This window comes from Jatropha curcas, chromosome 2 (assembly GCF_041381405.1).
Source record: "Jatropha curcas cultivar XTBG-Jc1 chromosome 2, XTBG_Jcur_1.0, whole genome shotgun sequence".
NCBI lineage: Eukaryota > Viridiplantae > Streptophyta > Magnoliopsida > Malpighiales > Euphorbiaceae > Jatropha > Jatropha curcas.
In genome coordinates this window covers 28,003,722-28,019,460 of record NC_143152.1, presented here as the reverse complement: position 1 = coordinate 28,019,460, position 15,739 = coordinate 28,003,722, and the positions used below count along the sequence as shown (strand labels likewise).

The window sequence follows — 15,739 nt, the reverse complement described above, 5'->3', positions numbered from 1 at the left end:
GGCCACATTAGTCAATGCAGTTTCTGTTATTTCACACCTGCTTTGGATTCACTACTCAAAAAATCTATTATTTATTGACATATGAGTATATACTAATTTTTATTAATAATATACTCCTCCCATCTCATGAAAATAAATTTATCTCAATTTTTTATTTACCTTAAATTACAATAGAATACATATTAGACAATAGTAGAATAAAAAATTTTAGAATTTATTTTTTCTGAAAAATAAGAATAATTATTTTAAAATTAAATGAAAAATAAATGAAAAGTACAAAAATTATAAGACGGAAGATATAATAATATAGAAATTATATGTAAAATTATTTGATTCACTGATTGGAATATTTCAATATAATGATTTTTTTTTGGATAAAATATTAAAAAAATATTAACACATGAGAGAATACTTTTTTTTATAGTTTCAATTTTTTCAATTTAATAGTTTTTCGGAATTATTTATTTTAATTTTTATTGAACTTTTAAATCTGTTACAAATAAATGAATCCAATTTGGATGAAATTTGAGTTTCAAATTATTGTTTTTGAATTTTGAGGAATATTATTATAGATATTATGTAACAACTCAATTTGAATTTGATTTTAAAAGGATAATACTGAGTTTACACTTGATCTATGAGACACCAAATTAATTAAAAATAATTTTAAAAATTATCACTATCATTTTATTTTATTTTTTTAATAATTAGAAATACTCTCCTTTAAAATAAAAAAATTTATTTTTAATTGATTTTGGTAAATCCTTTATTTAATTGCCGATTAAAGTCAATTTTGAAATTCCAAAAATAGGCTTGTTTGCCCACGGAATTGTGCATCACATGCAAGGGCATGTGCAGAGCAGCGCAGTTTAGTGAAGTGTGGACCAAATGATTTTAGAGGAAGGAAGGAGTCAGAAATGTGTGAGCTGGCAAAATTAATAATAAACTCGAAAATTCCTTTTGCGTTTATTCGTTGGAATGGGGTAATTAAAATTTGGGGGAGAAGGGAATGTTAGGATGTGGTGCCCTTACTGTGTGTCACTTAGCTTTGTTCTTATTTAGCTTTGTTTATTACTTGCAATTGTGGGCTTGGACTTGGGCTTTGACTCAAGTAACTACAATTGCTCACCTAGAACCAAAAAGTTGACATTGTTTATTTATTTACTACAATTCAAATATCAAAGGGTCTCATTTTTTCTTAAATCTTCCTCTAAACAAATGGAAATGAAATAAATTATTTCAGTTTAAAATTATTTGAAAGGAAACAAATCATTAAATTATCTCTAATAAAATATTTTAATATAAGAAATTTATTGTCTACCTCATTTAAATGGAAAAAAAAAACAAACAAATGATACGAAATAATATTTTCTAAAAATAAATAGTCAAATTAACTATTTAAATTCGATTCATCAAAGAAATCTTCAAATTTGCAGTTTTAAAAAAATTATTATTTTATAAAAATAGGTTCAAACTTGTGTCAAATTTATTAAATGAGTTCGAAGGATTTTTTAAAAATCAAAATTCATTCAATTTACAAACTGTTTGACTCATTTATATCTTTATATTCATTCAGTAAAACACCTATGGGTTGTGGCTCAGTAACAATACATGCTATACATATAGGAAAAGCTCTCAAGTTTAATCTCCACTGAACACACCTACAGATAGAAAGGAAGGAGTGAAAAAACTTTAACTGTGGCTACATCCCGTACCAGATTAGGTAAATTAGGCGGTCTCTGATAATGATAACATCAATCTAAATTATTTTTACATAATGAAGCATTTGAATTTATGTAATTGTGATTAAATTAGCTTATTCATTTGGGAGAAGTTACATGCATCTATTCAAATTTAGAAATGTCATTTTCAATAACAAAAAATTAAATCACTCAACAACTTCCTCTTTTAGCTTTTGGTGTCCTTGTTCACACCTTTACACCGATGCTTACGTAATATACCATTGGTCAATCATTTGTGTCTTCCTTCACCCACTATCTTACAGTTAGAGATCTCAAATTTATAATAATTCAAAAGGGAAATGCTAAAGTTCAAATGTTAAATATGAATATTTTATATAAATAAATTCTTAAAACAAATACGTAGTGACAAATATTTGCATTTGAATGTTTTATTCAATTTCCGATATAGACTATTTAAATATAGTAAATAAAAATTCCCATATACTACGCAAGTTTTTTTATAGTTAGAAAGTCTAATAGGTTGGATTAACATTGTGCTTTACACAATACGTAGTTCTCTCTTTTGAATAACATTCACCAAATCAGTAATAAATTTTATGGTGTAGAGAACTCGAATTTTCTCACATATTCTATAAAGCATGAGAATACTAACCAAATCACATCTCACTGAAATAAAATCTTTTAACTTCCTGAATTATCTTATTGAAATATTAATTTAATAATTAAGTCGATGAATTTGTTATTGAAACACTAACTTAATGATCTTTTTACTGTTGGAAAATGAGGATTTGAAATTAGAATTATTCTTAAGTTTGTTGAATTAGTAGTAATTTAACAGTTCTTTTATATAGAAAAATTTTTATTTTGAGTTTTCTTTTTATATAAAAAATTTGTCTAATTTGATAACTTTGGAAACTATAATAATGTAAAAAATCTATTTTATCTTCGTCTTAGTTCTTGTGCGAAGCTTTTAGTATAGGAGATTTTTAAGGTAGTGGCAGACAAAAAGTATGGATGAACATTTAATGTGAAGAAATTTTGGAGAATGAGGTTTTTACATTAATTTTCAATGAAAAAAAAAAAGCTTGTATAGATGATATGAACGTTTATTAAAATGAAATTTGAATAGAAAAAACACACAAGATTTTCAGGTTGGCTAATGAGTGCAAGTTTTCATATTTTTACACAATCTTCCTAAATAAGGATAAAAAAAGAATTTTCTTCTATAAGTCGAATGTCAACTTCATTTTTTATAACTGTTTATATTTTTTTATTCTAATAAAATTTAAAGCGTTATTGAAGGAAACGTAATTTAAGATATATATTGATATTAAAGAAAAAAATAAATGAGATATTAAGAGTAAGTTAGAAAAAAAATAGTTAAATTATTTTCTTTAACTTTCGTGAAAAATTTGTTATTCGGGTATAAAAATAATGAATTCAGTAATTTAATCTTAAATTACACTCGAATACAAATTAAATACTAACTAATTGACCCTAGCAGGTCATAAGCCCAGAAATGTTATTTCCATCCGTACTAAACTTGTTCCATCAATGGGTACAGGACACGTGGGTATATCAAACCAGAAAACACGGGTAAATTAGTAAATACGCAAATCAAAACCATGTAGGGGTTTTAGGCTAAAAGAACAACACAGTTTCCCTTTTTACACTTCTGTAAATAAAAAATATAAATAATAATATTTTTTATTTTCTATGATAACAATCACAATATGGAAATCAGCTAAAAATATATATTAGTTGATTTTTTTGATCTCTCTCTCTCCTTTCTCTTTCTTTTGTTTGTTGTTGTTGTTGCTGCTGCGTTTGTTCACTCTCTCCAGTTTATCTCCACTGTCCATGATCTATTCTTATAAAAGAAAAAGCTTATCTCCTCGCGCTATTGGATTCTTTTAGATTTCTTTTGCCAATTCCGTTTATTAAGCTAGTACTGGTGTTTCTCACTCTCAATCTTTACTCTTTTAGTCTTTGGAGAGGATCCCAAAAACCCATCAATTGTCATCAACGCAAGAACGGCTCAGTGGAGGTGGAGAAAGTGTTGCCCTTTTAATTCAATCAAAATGCAGCCCTGTTTCTTGGACTATTAAGGCATTGCCTTTCTTGATCTTGCCACAGTAATCATGATTTATCTCAAGATTCTTGGGTTTTTGGGCTCTGAATCATTGCCCAGTTAGTGCATGGTTTTCAAGAAGATAAATCGTCGCCACTCGTGGTGGGTTTGGGATTCCAAGTGAAAAATCTCATCTGGGTTAATTTCAGGTACTAATTTAATTGTGTTTTATTTAGTAATAATATCCGGGGCAACGAATCTACGGTTACTTTTTGGAGTTTGATTTGGGAAGAGAATTAATCGCTCAATTGACTGGTCCAAGCTCAAGATTCAGATGTTATTACTTTGCTCTTAATTCCACAATTATATATTTTTGTTCAGTTTTGGTTTTTTATGGAGAAATGCTGGGAAGATTCCCAAAGTGTTGAGTTTCATTGCAGTCTATAAGAGCTTCTTTTACAAGAAACTACAAAAGAGAACCATAGAAAAGAAAGATTGCAACGGTTGGAACCTTCAAAGCTGCTTTATACTCTATCCTTGGCGAATCTATTTTCTTTAATACAGTACCCGTTGTTTTTCTTTATTTATTGTGGATGCATAGAGAGATAATATTGTAGACGTGGCTCCCACGAACTATGGATTTCAAGTAGTCTAAGAGAAGATTTTGTTGCAGTTTCGTTGGGGGAATTTACTGCATTTTCTCTTTGAATTTCCGTTTTTTATAATTCTTGGATCTGAGACACTAAACAAGTAGAAGATTTCTGGTGTTGACTTGGTCGGTGTTTTGCTGTGGGGTTTCATAAGATTAAACTGGTGGCATTGTACTGAAGCTTTTTTCAAAGCATCCATGGGGCTTCTTGGAAGTCTCGTGCTGATGCTTCTTCATATATGGTTCCTCTGGTTGCCTGGTCTTAAGGCTCAATCGCCTAACTCTGCTCGAGACCTTGATGCTCTCCTCCAAGACTATGCCTATAGGGCATTCCCTAATGTTCGTCCCAGGACTGGCATTCCCTATGACGGGGATGTTCCCTCGGATTTGAGTGGAATTAACATTGCAGCAATGAGGCTGCGGAGTGGTAGCTTGAGGAGGAAAGGTGTTAATATGTACAAAGATTTTGGGATTCCTTCTGGAGTTATTGAGCAACCTTATGTAGAGAGGCTTGTTTTTGTATATCAAAATTTGGGTAATTGGTCTTCAAGGTATTATCCACTGTCTGGTTATACTTATCTTGCTCCGGTTCTAGGTCTTCTTGCTTATAACGGTGCAAACTTGTCTGCTATGAATTTACCAGAATTGAACATTAGGGCAACTGGCAATCCCATAAAAATCAAATTCCCAGATGTGAAATCAGCTCCAGATGGGTATGTTGCTAAATGTGTGTGGTTTGATTTACAAGGCTCACCAAATTTTAGCAATGTAGCATCTGGAAATGAATGTTCAACAATTGACCAAGGGCATTTTTCTATAGTTGTTGAATATAATGCCCCTTCTCCAGCACCAGTTTTTCCTACTCCATCTGGTGAAGCTCCAAATGTTCCAGGACGAGAAGGACATAAAAAGAATAATTCTAAAGTGTGGATAATTGTTGGTTCTGTGCTGGGTGGCCTATTGTTGTTGGTGCTATTGTCATTTCTAGTGCTGTGGGTGCATAAGTTGAAGGAAAGGAAGAAACTGCAAGAGATGGAGAGGGCTGCAGATGTGGGAGAAGCCCTGCAAATGACATCAGTTGGGGAAACAAAAGCACCTGCAGCAATGGTTACTCGAACGCCACCAACCCTTGAGAATGAATATGTGCCATAACTCTCACCATTTGTACAAGCTTCCTTTACCTTGCCACAACAATTCTTATTCAAGTTCAATTCCTGTATTCAGAAATTCTTCAAATCGCACCTATTTTTGGTGGTGTCTGTTCCTCGTGCGCTGTTTGCTCCTGGTAGGCTCTTCCATTGCAGTGTGGGTAATATAGGATTTTCGTGTAAATCTGTTATCACTCACATACCGTTCATAGGTTATGATTCATGGTGGTGTGCATTTAGGCAAAAGTGATTCTATATGTGATGAATTTAGTTTATCCATTGACAAAGAATAAAACTTTCCGTGGTGCCCTTCGCTTCTATATTGTTTTTGTCTAGTTTTCTGGAATGAAAGATTTAGGTTACTTTGTCAATCTCAGATTTAGGAGCTTCGATGTGTGAATTTATTCTGAGATTAAGCTAGCTCAAGCAGGCTATAGCTTCTGCTTCTCTCATTCCTGTTCATTTATTGAGTCATTTTTTTGAGCAAATGTTAGATTTGAGTTGTTCTTTCCTTGTGACTATGCCGAAAGATGATTCATTCTTTTTTGTTCTGTGTAAAATTTAGCATTGTTTTATTGATCTATTAAGAAAAAATTATGTATTTGGCATCATTTTGTTGAATCTCTCTATGTACAGAAATTGTCACGTACATTAGTATAGCCAAAAAGCATGTAGAGATGAAAATAAAAATGAGAGATGCATATGCAGTGGATAGTGGCATTGGTGCCCTTGTCATACACTAAAGTCCAGGTCATTACAGCTGGAATTGTTGCCAAGCACAAAATTGGTCATAGACCAAGCTGGCTGGCAGGGGCATAGTTGGAAATCAGAAAATGTGATTGAAGGCTTGAATTCCTATGGTTACTGCTTCTCTGTGATTGCGGTGGATAGGATACCCATATCAATGAAAGGGACATGCTTAGACTGTATCTTCACTTACGTGAGATATAAAAATTACAATACATGTCCTATGTTATATACATATATATGTATATATGTTTCTTTTCTAACTGTTGGTATTATAAGAATGAATCCTGAGACTCCTCAGTCAAACCTTAAGGGCAGAGAGGCAGAGAGAGGAAGTAAAGTTAGTCCTTTTCTTTCAGATGTATTATATGACTTTCTTGAAGTTTTTTTCAGCTTTAATTTAGTCTTTCCTTTTAGACAGCAAATTAACAAGGAATCGTTTCTTCTCCAAAGACAGACTAAAATGAGTTGCTATTTGGGCAGGGGCCGTCTTAGTTTTATCATTATCGTTGTTTTATTTTGTTGAAGTGCTGTGCCTGTCTTTATTCACCAACTAAAAGAGAATAACAATAATTTTGAAAAGACCCTGTTACCCATTAGTTTATTCACTAATATCTGACCTAAGCTGACAAAAGCAAATGTCTTTATTACAATGATTTTGTACTAAACATGTGTGTGTGTGTGTGTGTGATTATATTATAGTTGTGGTGTAGGTAACAAACAAAACAAGTGAGAGGAATAATAATAATAATAATACTAATGCCCACCAAAAACCACACGAGCAAGGTGGTTAATAAATTGGAGATTGGAGAGAGAGAGAGAGAGAGAGAGAGAGAGGGTGTCAGGAATCAGTGTCCACTCTAAAAGAAATTTAGTGAGTACAGCTGTCTTCTTCAACTTCTATTTCAACTTGTTAATATTACAATTTTGAATATTGAAGATGCTTTATCAGTATAAAATGGAAACCACCTGCTTGAATTGGCTGCAAATGGCTTTAACTCACCATTTACCTTAAAAAAGTACTGCATTTCTATCATCACGTATGAAGAATTCATGTCAACACAAGTTCACCACACCCAAGTGTTAAATTTATTGCCACTTTAACTAAAGGGCTTCACCCATACCACTAACACATTTTTTCCCCATCACCATCCTCTTTTATTGATTTTAGTTGTCAACCAAAATATTCAATCTCATGTCAGCATCATCTCTCAAGTTCCCACAAAAAAAAAATAAAATAAAATAAGTTCACAGAACAAATATTGCAAGCCCATTAAATGGTGATCTTTCGGCCGAAACCAAGTTTCAGAGTTGTCGGACGACTCGAGTAGCCTGGAATAATACAGCTGCAACGGCCAAGCTGAGCTGGGTGTAATGAATCCTGCATTGGTTACAAGGGGATGGGTCCTATGCTCGTGGGTGTTACACACCTCAACACAAAAAACTCATAACCTTTTGGGAAGAAGGTAATGATCTTGTGAGACATGGCTCTGATAGCATAAGGTCAAAGTAAAATGCAACTAAAGGAAGATGTAAAAAGAGGTGATATACATGGGCCATCTCTTACTGCTGAAATCCTGTAAACCAAAAGTTAACCATAAGACCATTTTCTTTGTTAATCATGCACTATTACGCTATCATTACCTTGTGGTGACATCGGCCGGTGGGTATTGGGTAACATCCTCACAAAGATCTGAATTTTGAAAACTAAGACTTCCACTTCCCTTTTTTTTTTTTTTTTTTTTTTTTTGTCCTTTGACTCGTTTATCTATTGGCAGTTTCAAAACATGGAACTTGAGAAATCCAGAAAACCTAGTAATGAATTGCTCAACACTTTCAGCTAGTCTCAGGATTAGAAACTACTCCAATGAACCCACAACAGTTCCAGGAAACTAACAACATAAGCAAGCAGTAACATTCAAAAATCCAACAAGGCTCTAGCAAAACAAATTCACAGTAATAGCTAATTCACCAAGCACAAGTCTACAATTTGTCTTTCAAAAGTTCATGCAAATTCACATACAAAGTAATTTTGCTCATCAGACTTCTTTAACATGAATGCAGTATCAGAGGAGCACTTTATTCCTTCTTCAGGAGTTGTTCAGAAAGCTTCCTGCATGAGATCCCATAATATTGTTAAGTTCCACAATCAAAATATTAGGCATACATCGTGATTTGTAAAGGGAAAAAGTGATGCAGCAAGATACAAATAATTGGGGAAGCACATCTCTTGGACCTGAGATTGTTCGGCCCCAACTATAATCTGTACTCTGTACAGAGAAGGGTACTGCAGGAAATAAGGGCGCAAATAATCAAAGGAAATAAAGGAAGACAATGAGTCTTCAATAATTGAGTGAGAGAGACGTTAAAAATTTAGTTTTTTAGTGATGATCTTTCCATACGGATTGAACTCTACTGCTCATAAGTCATACTCAAGCTAGCTAAGTTTTAAAAAACAATTTTAAATTCTAGTTAAAATCTAACAGCCTGCCTAATTGGCTTCCATGTTATAACTAACTAACCTGCGTTGTTGAATCACCAGCTTATTAAATGAGACCATTAAGTATCCTAAGTTCCAATATCTTTGCCCTTATAACTTTAAGAATAAAGCAGCCTTCAGTTCCCTTCATAAGCCAAAGTAAATTTAACAGCATATCATTCAAGTTCCTAATGACATGTCCCAAAATATCTAATAAATGTTCCTGCACAATTGCAAAGTACCAATGTCTTATTTTTCTTTTTTCCAATTGTCACTGCCAAATGCCAAGTTTATCCCAATCAATCAATTGACCTGGTGCAAAATTATATTGCAAATCTTTTATATTAACTCTGGCATGACTCATATTTATTTCTACTCCTTTACAATATCATCTTGTTTTTCTTTGGGGGGAATCACAGCATCTTCATCTTAAGAAGCACTATCTTTTATAGTCAAAACTTCAAAAATAATCTAAACCTTCTTTTTAATAGATGTTTTCACTTCAATCAGTTTGTTTCTTTGTCAAATGTATCCTCCAAAGGAATCATCAACGAGAACATATGTATTTCAAGTTCGAACATGCCAATCCATCCCCATGACAGCAGAGCCACATTCGGTCCAAGAAAAAAAATTTACACCAATGGCCAACTTACATCCATCTCTTGATATGCTTTCTTTCTCATGAACTTCTATCTCCACAACTCCTGATACCCTATAATGAATTTTCTTCCGCTGATAAGGGGGTAGACACATCTTTAAATTCTAGATAAAATTCATAATTGTTTTACTTTCTCCACAGCGCAGTTGAAAAATCACAATTGGTCAGAATGAAGCCAACAAATTCTAAAATCCAATCGATCAATCCCAAATTTTTCCACTCACCATACATAATCAATCATTCAATATTGGCACAAATATACACTTAAGATACTTGCGGACATTAAATTAATTTGACACTTCTACTACTCATTGCTTTGCAATTTTCAAAGCTCAAACTGTATGATGGTGAATTTGGGCATCATTAATCAATGTGGACAATCCAAAATCAATTTGTTTATCTACGTCATCGGTTTGAAATGAAGTCAACCAAACAATAGCAATTAAGATAAAACCCTAAAACAGTAATACAACTAATAAATAGCAATGAAATGGCGAATAAGAAAATACCAGAAAGAGAAAAAAAAAAAACCCTAATTAGTAGAAGGGGCAGAGAGATTCTCCACGAGCTTCTTGTCCCTTCTTTCCATGGCCACATCCCACATATCATTTCCGATGTGCTTTGGCTGTTAAAAAATCAAACAATTTGTGAGTTACTGAACAATTAACAAAGAAAAAAATTGAATGATTAGATCCATCTACGGATAAAAAGGAATATACCCGGCCATGAGCGGCTTTGTGGATGTAATATTGAGCATTACCCATAACACAAAGCATTCCTGCTATGATTCCAAGTGGTAGAGCTGCCTCTAACCATATCCACGCCATTTTTCGCTTCTTCTCTGTTACGAATTTGATAGATCTCCCTTTTCTTTCTTTCTTTCTTTCTTCTTCCTCCACAAAAGTTCCTGCTGATATAATTTTTATTTATCTTTGTTTTTCACATCAGTGTAAAAACTGGATTATCCCCTCTACCGAAGCCCATAACAAGGCCAAGACCCAAATCTGTGATCCATTATTTCCGGCCCACGATCCTTTATCCACGTTAATCAATAATCAAGATAAAGATTCGGGGACAGTAATATTCTGTTAAACCCGAATAACCAAACCGATGCTTGGTTCATTTGGATTGTCCGACAAAATCAGTTTGGTTCGGTCTTTACTTTTTGAAATTTGGTTAATTATTTTTTTTTTAAGAAAACCGAATATACTGAAATAACCGATTTTGTAAAGAATTTTCAACTAAATTAGTCAATTTGAAAGATAAAATTTTGGTTTCAATTATTCGATTCCATTTGATTTTTTATTAATAAAATTAAAATGATTTGATTTCATTCTTGAGATTTATTCCATCCAATTGAACTGAATGTTGACCCCCTAATTACAACTGTTAAAGAGTAGATATGAATTTGAATAAAAGAGGTTTTAATGGTAACTTGAATACTTTATACTTGGATTTTTCTATATACGTATTGTTTGGTATAAATAGAGAAATAAATAAAAGGTTAATCCTTAATTAATTTTACTAAAATTGTTTACATAAGCATCTTAAATATTGAAATGATGACAATTTTAGTCGGTAAAGAGAGAATAAAAACAACTAATTTTATCGAACATGATTTCAATCTCTACAATCCTGTAAAATTCATAAATTAACTTTATTTTCAAAAATCAATAAATAATCTCTTTATTTTCTTACTATGCAACAAAATGATTATTCTATTAATTTTGTTATAAAATAACAATTTTGCCTTTAACAAATTTTCCCTTTATAAAACCCTATATATACACACAAAAATATGGGGATTAGAATCCAATGACATACACCAGCATGTCAAAAAAAAAAAAAAAAAATTGAAATTATCAATAATTGAATCATCAAATTTCCCAAAAGGATAGAAGTCCAGCTTTTGTGGTAAGCAATTATTGAAGAGCCTAATCTTAGCCGAAGATAGGTTTGTTCCAATGTTGACTTGGACTTGATTAACATTTGGGTATCGCAGACCCAATGCAATTATTGAAGACCTAATGTTGGTTGAGAGTCTTTTTGGCTGATTATAAGATATGGTTCCTGTAGGCATTACAAGGCAAAATTTAAAAATAAAAAAAAAAAATTGCAAAATCAAACAATTTCTCACTTTAACTAACAAATTACATCATGGTTCATCATCCATGAGTCACCTTTAAAAATACCATGCAATTCCATGTACATTTTATTACTTAATTAATTTAATTCATCAAAATAAACTAATTTTTGAAATAATTTAGTTAAAAATTGTGTAGATGTATAATGGACGAAATATTTTTTATAAAAGAAACGAAGTAACTTATTTATCTCGTATTTGAAATTACTAAAATAATAATTTATTTTGTGTAAAATTGACTTAATTCATCTTCACAACTCTTTTGAATTTTATCGTGTGAGAAACAAGATCACAGACAATGAAGTATTTGAATTGATATTTTATTAATAATTTTCTCATTTTATGGCACGACATTTAGGTAGTACCTTGCTAAAATATAAGTTAAATTTCATAATTATTGCATTTAAAATATTATTGTTTTTTATTTTGTTTATTTGCTTTTCATCCTTAACTGCAATTGAAACTGTTATTTCTATAAAATAAAATTGATAAAAAGATTAAAATAAAGTTAAATTCTAAAATCCTATAGATTTCGGAATATTCACATATATTCCGCCAATTGCAACTATAAATGGAAATGCAAATGCAAATGACACTTGAATTGATCGGTGAATTTGTTGGATGCACATCAACATTGGTTAGGAATTACTTGCCTATAACCTCTAAACTAATAATTAACTGTCACTTTATAAATTTATTACCGTTACTTTGTTAATTTGTTTTCTTAGTGAAAATATATCTAAATCTTTACAGTTTCATGTGTTTTTATTAGATTTAACTTGAATGAACTTATCTTTATTATTTCATCATGTGTTTTCATTAGTTAGATTAATGCGGGTGAGCAGGTGGAGGTCTTTCTTGAACAGTGCCCTTTCTATCATTGTATGCTTTTAAACATATCTGAAGAGTGCATTATTCCTTGTTTCAGTTTCGACAAAGGTGCGCTCGGCTTAACTGTTCTAGTAACTGTTTTACTAACTATTAGTTGTTTTATCAATGGCTAGCTATTAGTGGTGAGCGATTATATAGCGATTTAGAATAAAAGTGTTCGATATAAATAACTGTTTGATTAGCTGTTTAATATAAAATGATAAAAAAATGTATGAGAGCGAGAAATAAGGTAAAAATAAGTGATGGGTATAGGTGTTGTAAAAAAATTATAAAACGTTAAACGTTAATAAAGATAACGTTTCATAAAATACGGTCTCAAACTCTAAATACTATAGTAAATATTATATTATCGAATGCTATAATTAATTAAGATAGTGTTTCAATCCTATTAAAACACTAAATATTACTTCAAACGCTTCTTCCGAAGATGACTACATATCTATTAGCCATAACTCCACCACTTCAAAAAAAAAAAAAAATGCAAATGCAGGGTAAATAATTGTTTTGACAAATAATTCAAATGGTAAACTTTAAATAAAACACTTATGAAATCACGATTACATGGTATATTTCTATTAAAATAGTAGTTATTGACAAATAATAAAAAAAAAAAGATAAAACTAGTTGAGTCCATAGACAAAGATATGATTTTTTTTTTTTTTCTTTCTTTTATCAATCAGAGGATCCGTTCATTTTCGAAAAATAATTTGTCATGAAACTGCATTTTTCGATTTTTGAAATGCTCAGGAGAATCAGTCAACGAATAATATTTTTTCAGTAAAAAAAAAAAAATTTTAAAAAAAATTACTTATTATCTTCAAAAGAGTAAAATATTATATTGATAAGTTTATTATAAACCTTGTAAATACACATTTTTTAATTTACTAATTACCAACAGCCACCACCACTAATCGTTAATCGTTACCGGCCACCAACATTAGTCACAGTGGATCACAATTTATCATTTCTTATACATTTTTTTCTGGTATTTGATAATAAAATTTTAAAATATAAATTAATTCATAATTATAAATATTTTTATAATTTTATAAATTAAAATTTTAATATTTTTAAATTAAATTTCAATATTATAACTAAAAAACAATAGAAAATGATTTATTTAAAAATATTTACTTAAAAAAAAGAGCTCTTATAATGTACACTTCCCTAAAAAGGAGTTAAATAAGTAATTGCTGTTAGTCGAAGAGGGAGGCGCAGCCATACATGAGTGATATGGATTGGCTAACAAACCATCGTTGTTGGTGAGAGTCAGAGGTGAGTTGAATTCCAAGTTTGGGAAAAAAAAATGAAAAATGTAATCTCATCTTTCTATGTTTCCCATTATTAATAAAAAAAATATTTTTTTTTTGTTTCGTCATTTTGTTATTTAAATTACACTTTGTCCACAATGAAATACCTTACAATTAATATTTGTTATTTTGAAAGAAGACAACCATAAAAATATTATAATTTAAATTTATCTATTTTATACAAAAAAAAAAAAAACCACTTTATAATTAATTGTAGCTGTTAGTGCAAACCGCTATTCATTGACAACTATCCTCTAAACTAAATAAAAATTGCAATTTAATTAATAATTTAAATTATTGACATTTTAAGTTGAGTCTATAGTCTTGTCACAGTAAAATAGAATTTAATAGTAAATGCATATATGAACTGATAATAAATTCAAGTTTGATTATCTACTTTCTCAATACTAAAAAAAAAAAAAAGAGTCTATAGTATTGTGATCGAAGTGCTAATTTAACTATATCGATGAAAAATGTGAGTTTTGACTTTATATTTTTTTATCAAAAACTATGTTTAGTTATAGAAACAGATTAACATATGTACATAGTTGAATATATGTTTTTTGTGAAAATGGTATGGTATTTATATTTATTGGCTCGATTAATTCAAATTCATCGTAGATAGACTCACAAAGGAGTAAAACGCTCCTTACTAAAATTTAAAAGTGCTTTATACCAAGGGCTTGAATAAAAAATTTAAATTTATTAACGTCTCTCATATTTAATATTTAATATTTTATGTATTAAATAGTAATTTTCATAAAATAAATACTTTAAATAGAGAGTCCTTGATGGGGAAATTCAGTATGAGCTGTGTAAACTAAACAAACTGAGATGCTCTAGCATTGCTTACTAACAACGGCTTACTTGAAATCATAGCAATGATTGTTCTTTAATTGCAGATAGTTAACTAATTCAGATATTTTTTAGAAAATACTAAAATTAATGAAAAAAGTTAATTTAATAAAAAAATATATATTATTTTAATCGATTAGAGGCTCAATAAGTTAGAATAACATTACACAGTAGAACATATTTCATTTTTGAATTAACACTCATTAAATTATTGAAAATTTTCGCGAATCAACAAAAACTGAAACTCGGGGCCTCAAAATTTTTCAATGGTATAGATTATTCGTGTTTTTAGTTTATTTTAATAAAAATGATGATAGAAAAAATATAATAAAATAATAATTAAATAAAAAAAAACGCTGATTACATTTTTCTGAATAGATACTAAAAACGACGTAGTCTAGTAGAAAAGCGTAAGGGCAGTCGTTAGGCAGCAAGAGTCCAGCTAAGCCTGCGTTGGCGACATCATTATCAGTTTTTGTATATACGATTGGCCTCTTGTTTTACGTGGGACCGCCCCCACCTTCCCACCCTCATACATCCACTGATTTTCTGCATGCCTAACACGTGTCCTCATCTGCACCAAGGACCTTCATGTACAGTACACAACCAGAAAATTCCATCTCTCCAGATATCAAACCGAAGCCAACCGCAGACACTAAAGTAAAAAAAAAATTGTAAATTTGTTTTGGGGTGAATTATTTATTTTTAGCCCCTCTAATTTGATAAATTAACTATTTACTTTATATATTTTTAAAATGATATAAATACATCATTTTGGTTTAAACTGGTCAATAATTTAATCATGTTGCTGTTCGGTAAAAGACGAAAATACCTCAAATATTTGTGTAAATTAATAAGAATAACTTTATTAAGGGCTACTTTGATCTTTTTACTAAAAATTAAAAATAAGAAAATATATATTTTAAAAGAAAAATCTTATTAGTCCAATAATAATTAACTACAAGTATATATTTGTATTATTTTCAGAAAGATAAGTACTAAATAATTATTTTCATTAAACTGGAAGGATTAAATAGCAATTTATAGATTTACTTGCCATCTTTACTGTTATCCTACCATGCCTT

General features: G+C 30.5%; 2 protein-coding genes across 3 annotated transcripts; one reads left to right on the top strand and one right to left on the bottom strand.

The window, feature by feature from the left end:
* Window positions 1–3,383: 3,383 nt before the first annotated feature.
* LOC105649071 (transmembrane protein, putative (DUF1191)) lies at window positions 3,384–6,182 on the top strand. Its single transcript, XM_012235611.3, has one exon. It carries the CDS (start codon window positions 4,622–4,624, stop codon window positions 5,573–5,575), a length of 954 nt encoding a protein of 317 aa, XP_012091001.1. The 5' UTR covers window positions 3,384–4,621; the 3' UTR covers window positions 5,576–6,182.
* A 2,074-nt stretch (window positions 6,183–8,256) lies between these two features.
* Window positions 8,257–10,380, bottom strand: LOC105649072 (NADH dehydrogenase ubiquinone 1 alpha subcomplex subunit). 2 transcript variants are annotated; one of them, XM_012235614.4, is made up of 3 exons: window positions 10,175–10,380; window positions 9,987–10,080; window positions 8,257–8,431 (listed from the first exon to the last, which is right to left on the bottom strand). In XM_012235614.4, exons 1-2 carry the CDS (start codon window positions 10,280–10,282, stop codon window positions 9,988–9,990), a joined length of 201 nt encoding a protein of 66 aa, XP_012091004.1. In that variant the 5' UTR covers window positions 10,283–10,380; the 3' UTR covers window positions 8,257–8,431; window position 9,987. The 2 variants fall into 2 exon arrangements, with proteins under 2 accessions (XP_012091004.1, XP_037497437.1); XM_037641509.2 differs by having other exon boundaries at window positions 9,965–10,080; window positions 10,175–10,377.
* Between the last annotated feature and the right edge of the window lie 5,359 nt (window positions 10,381–15,739).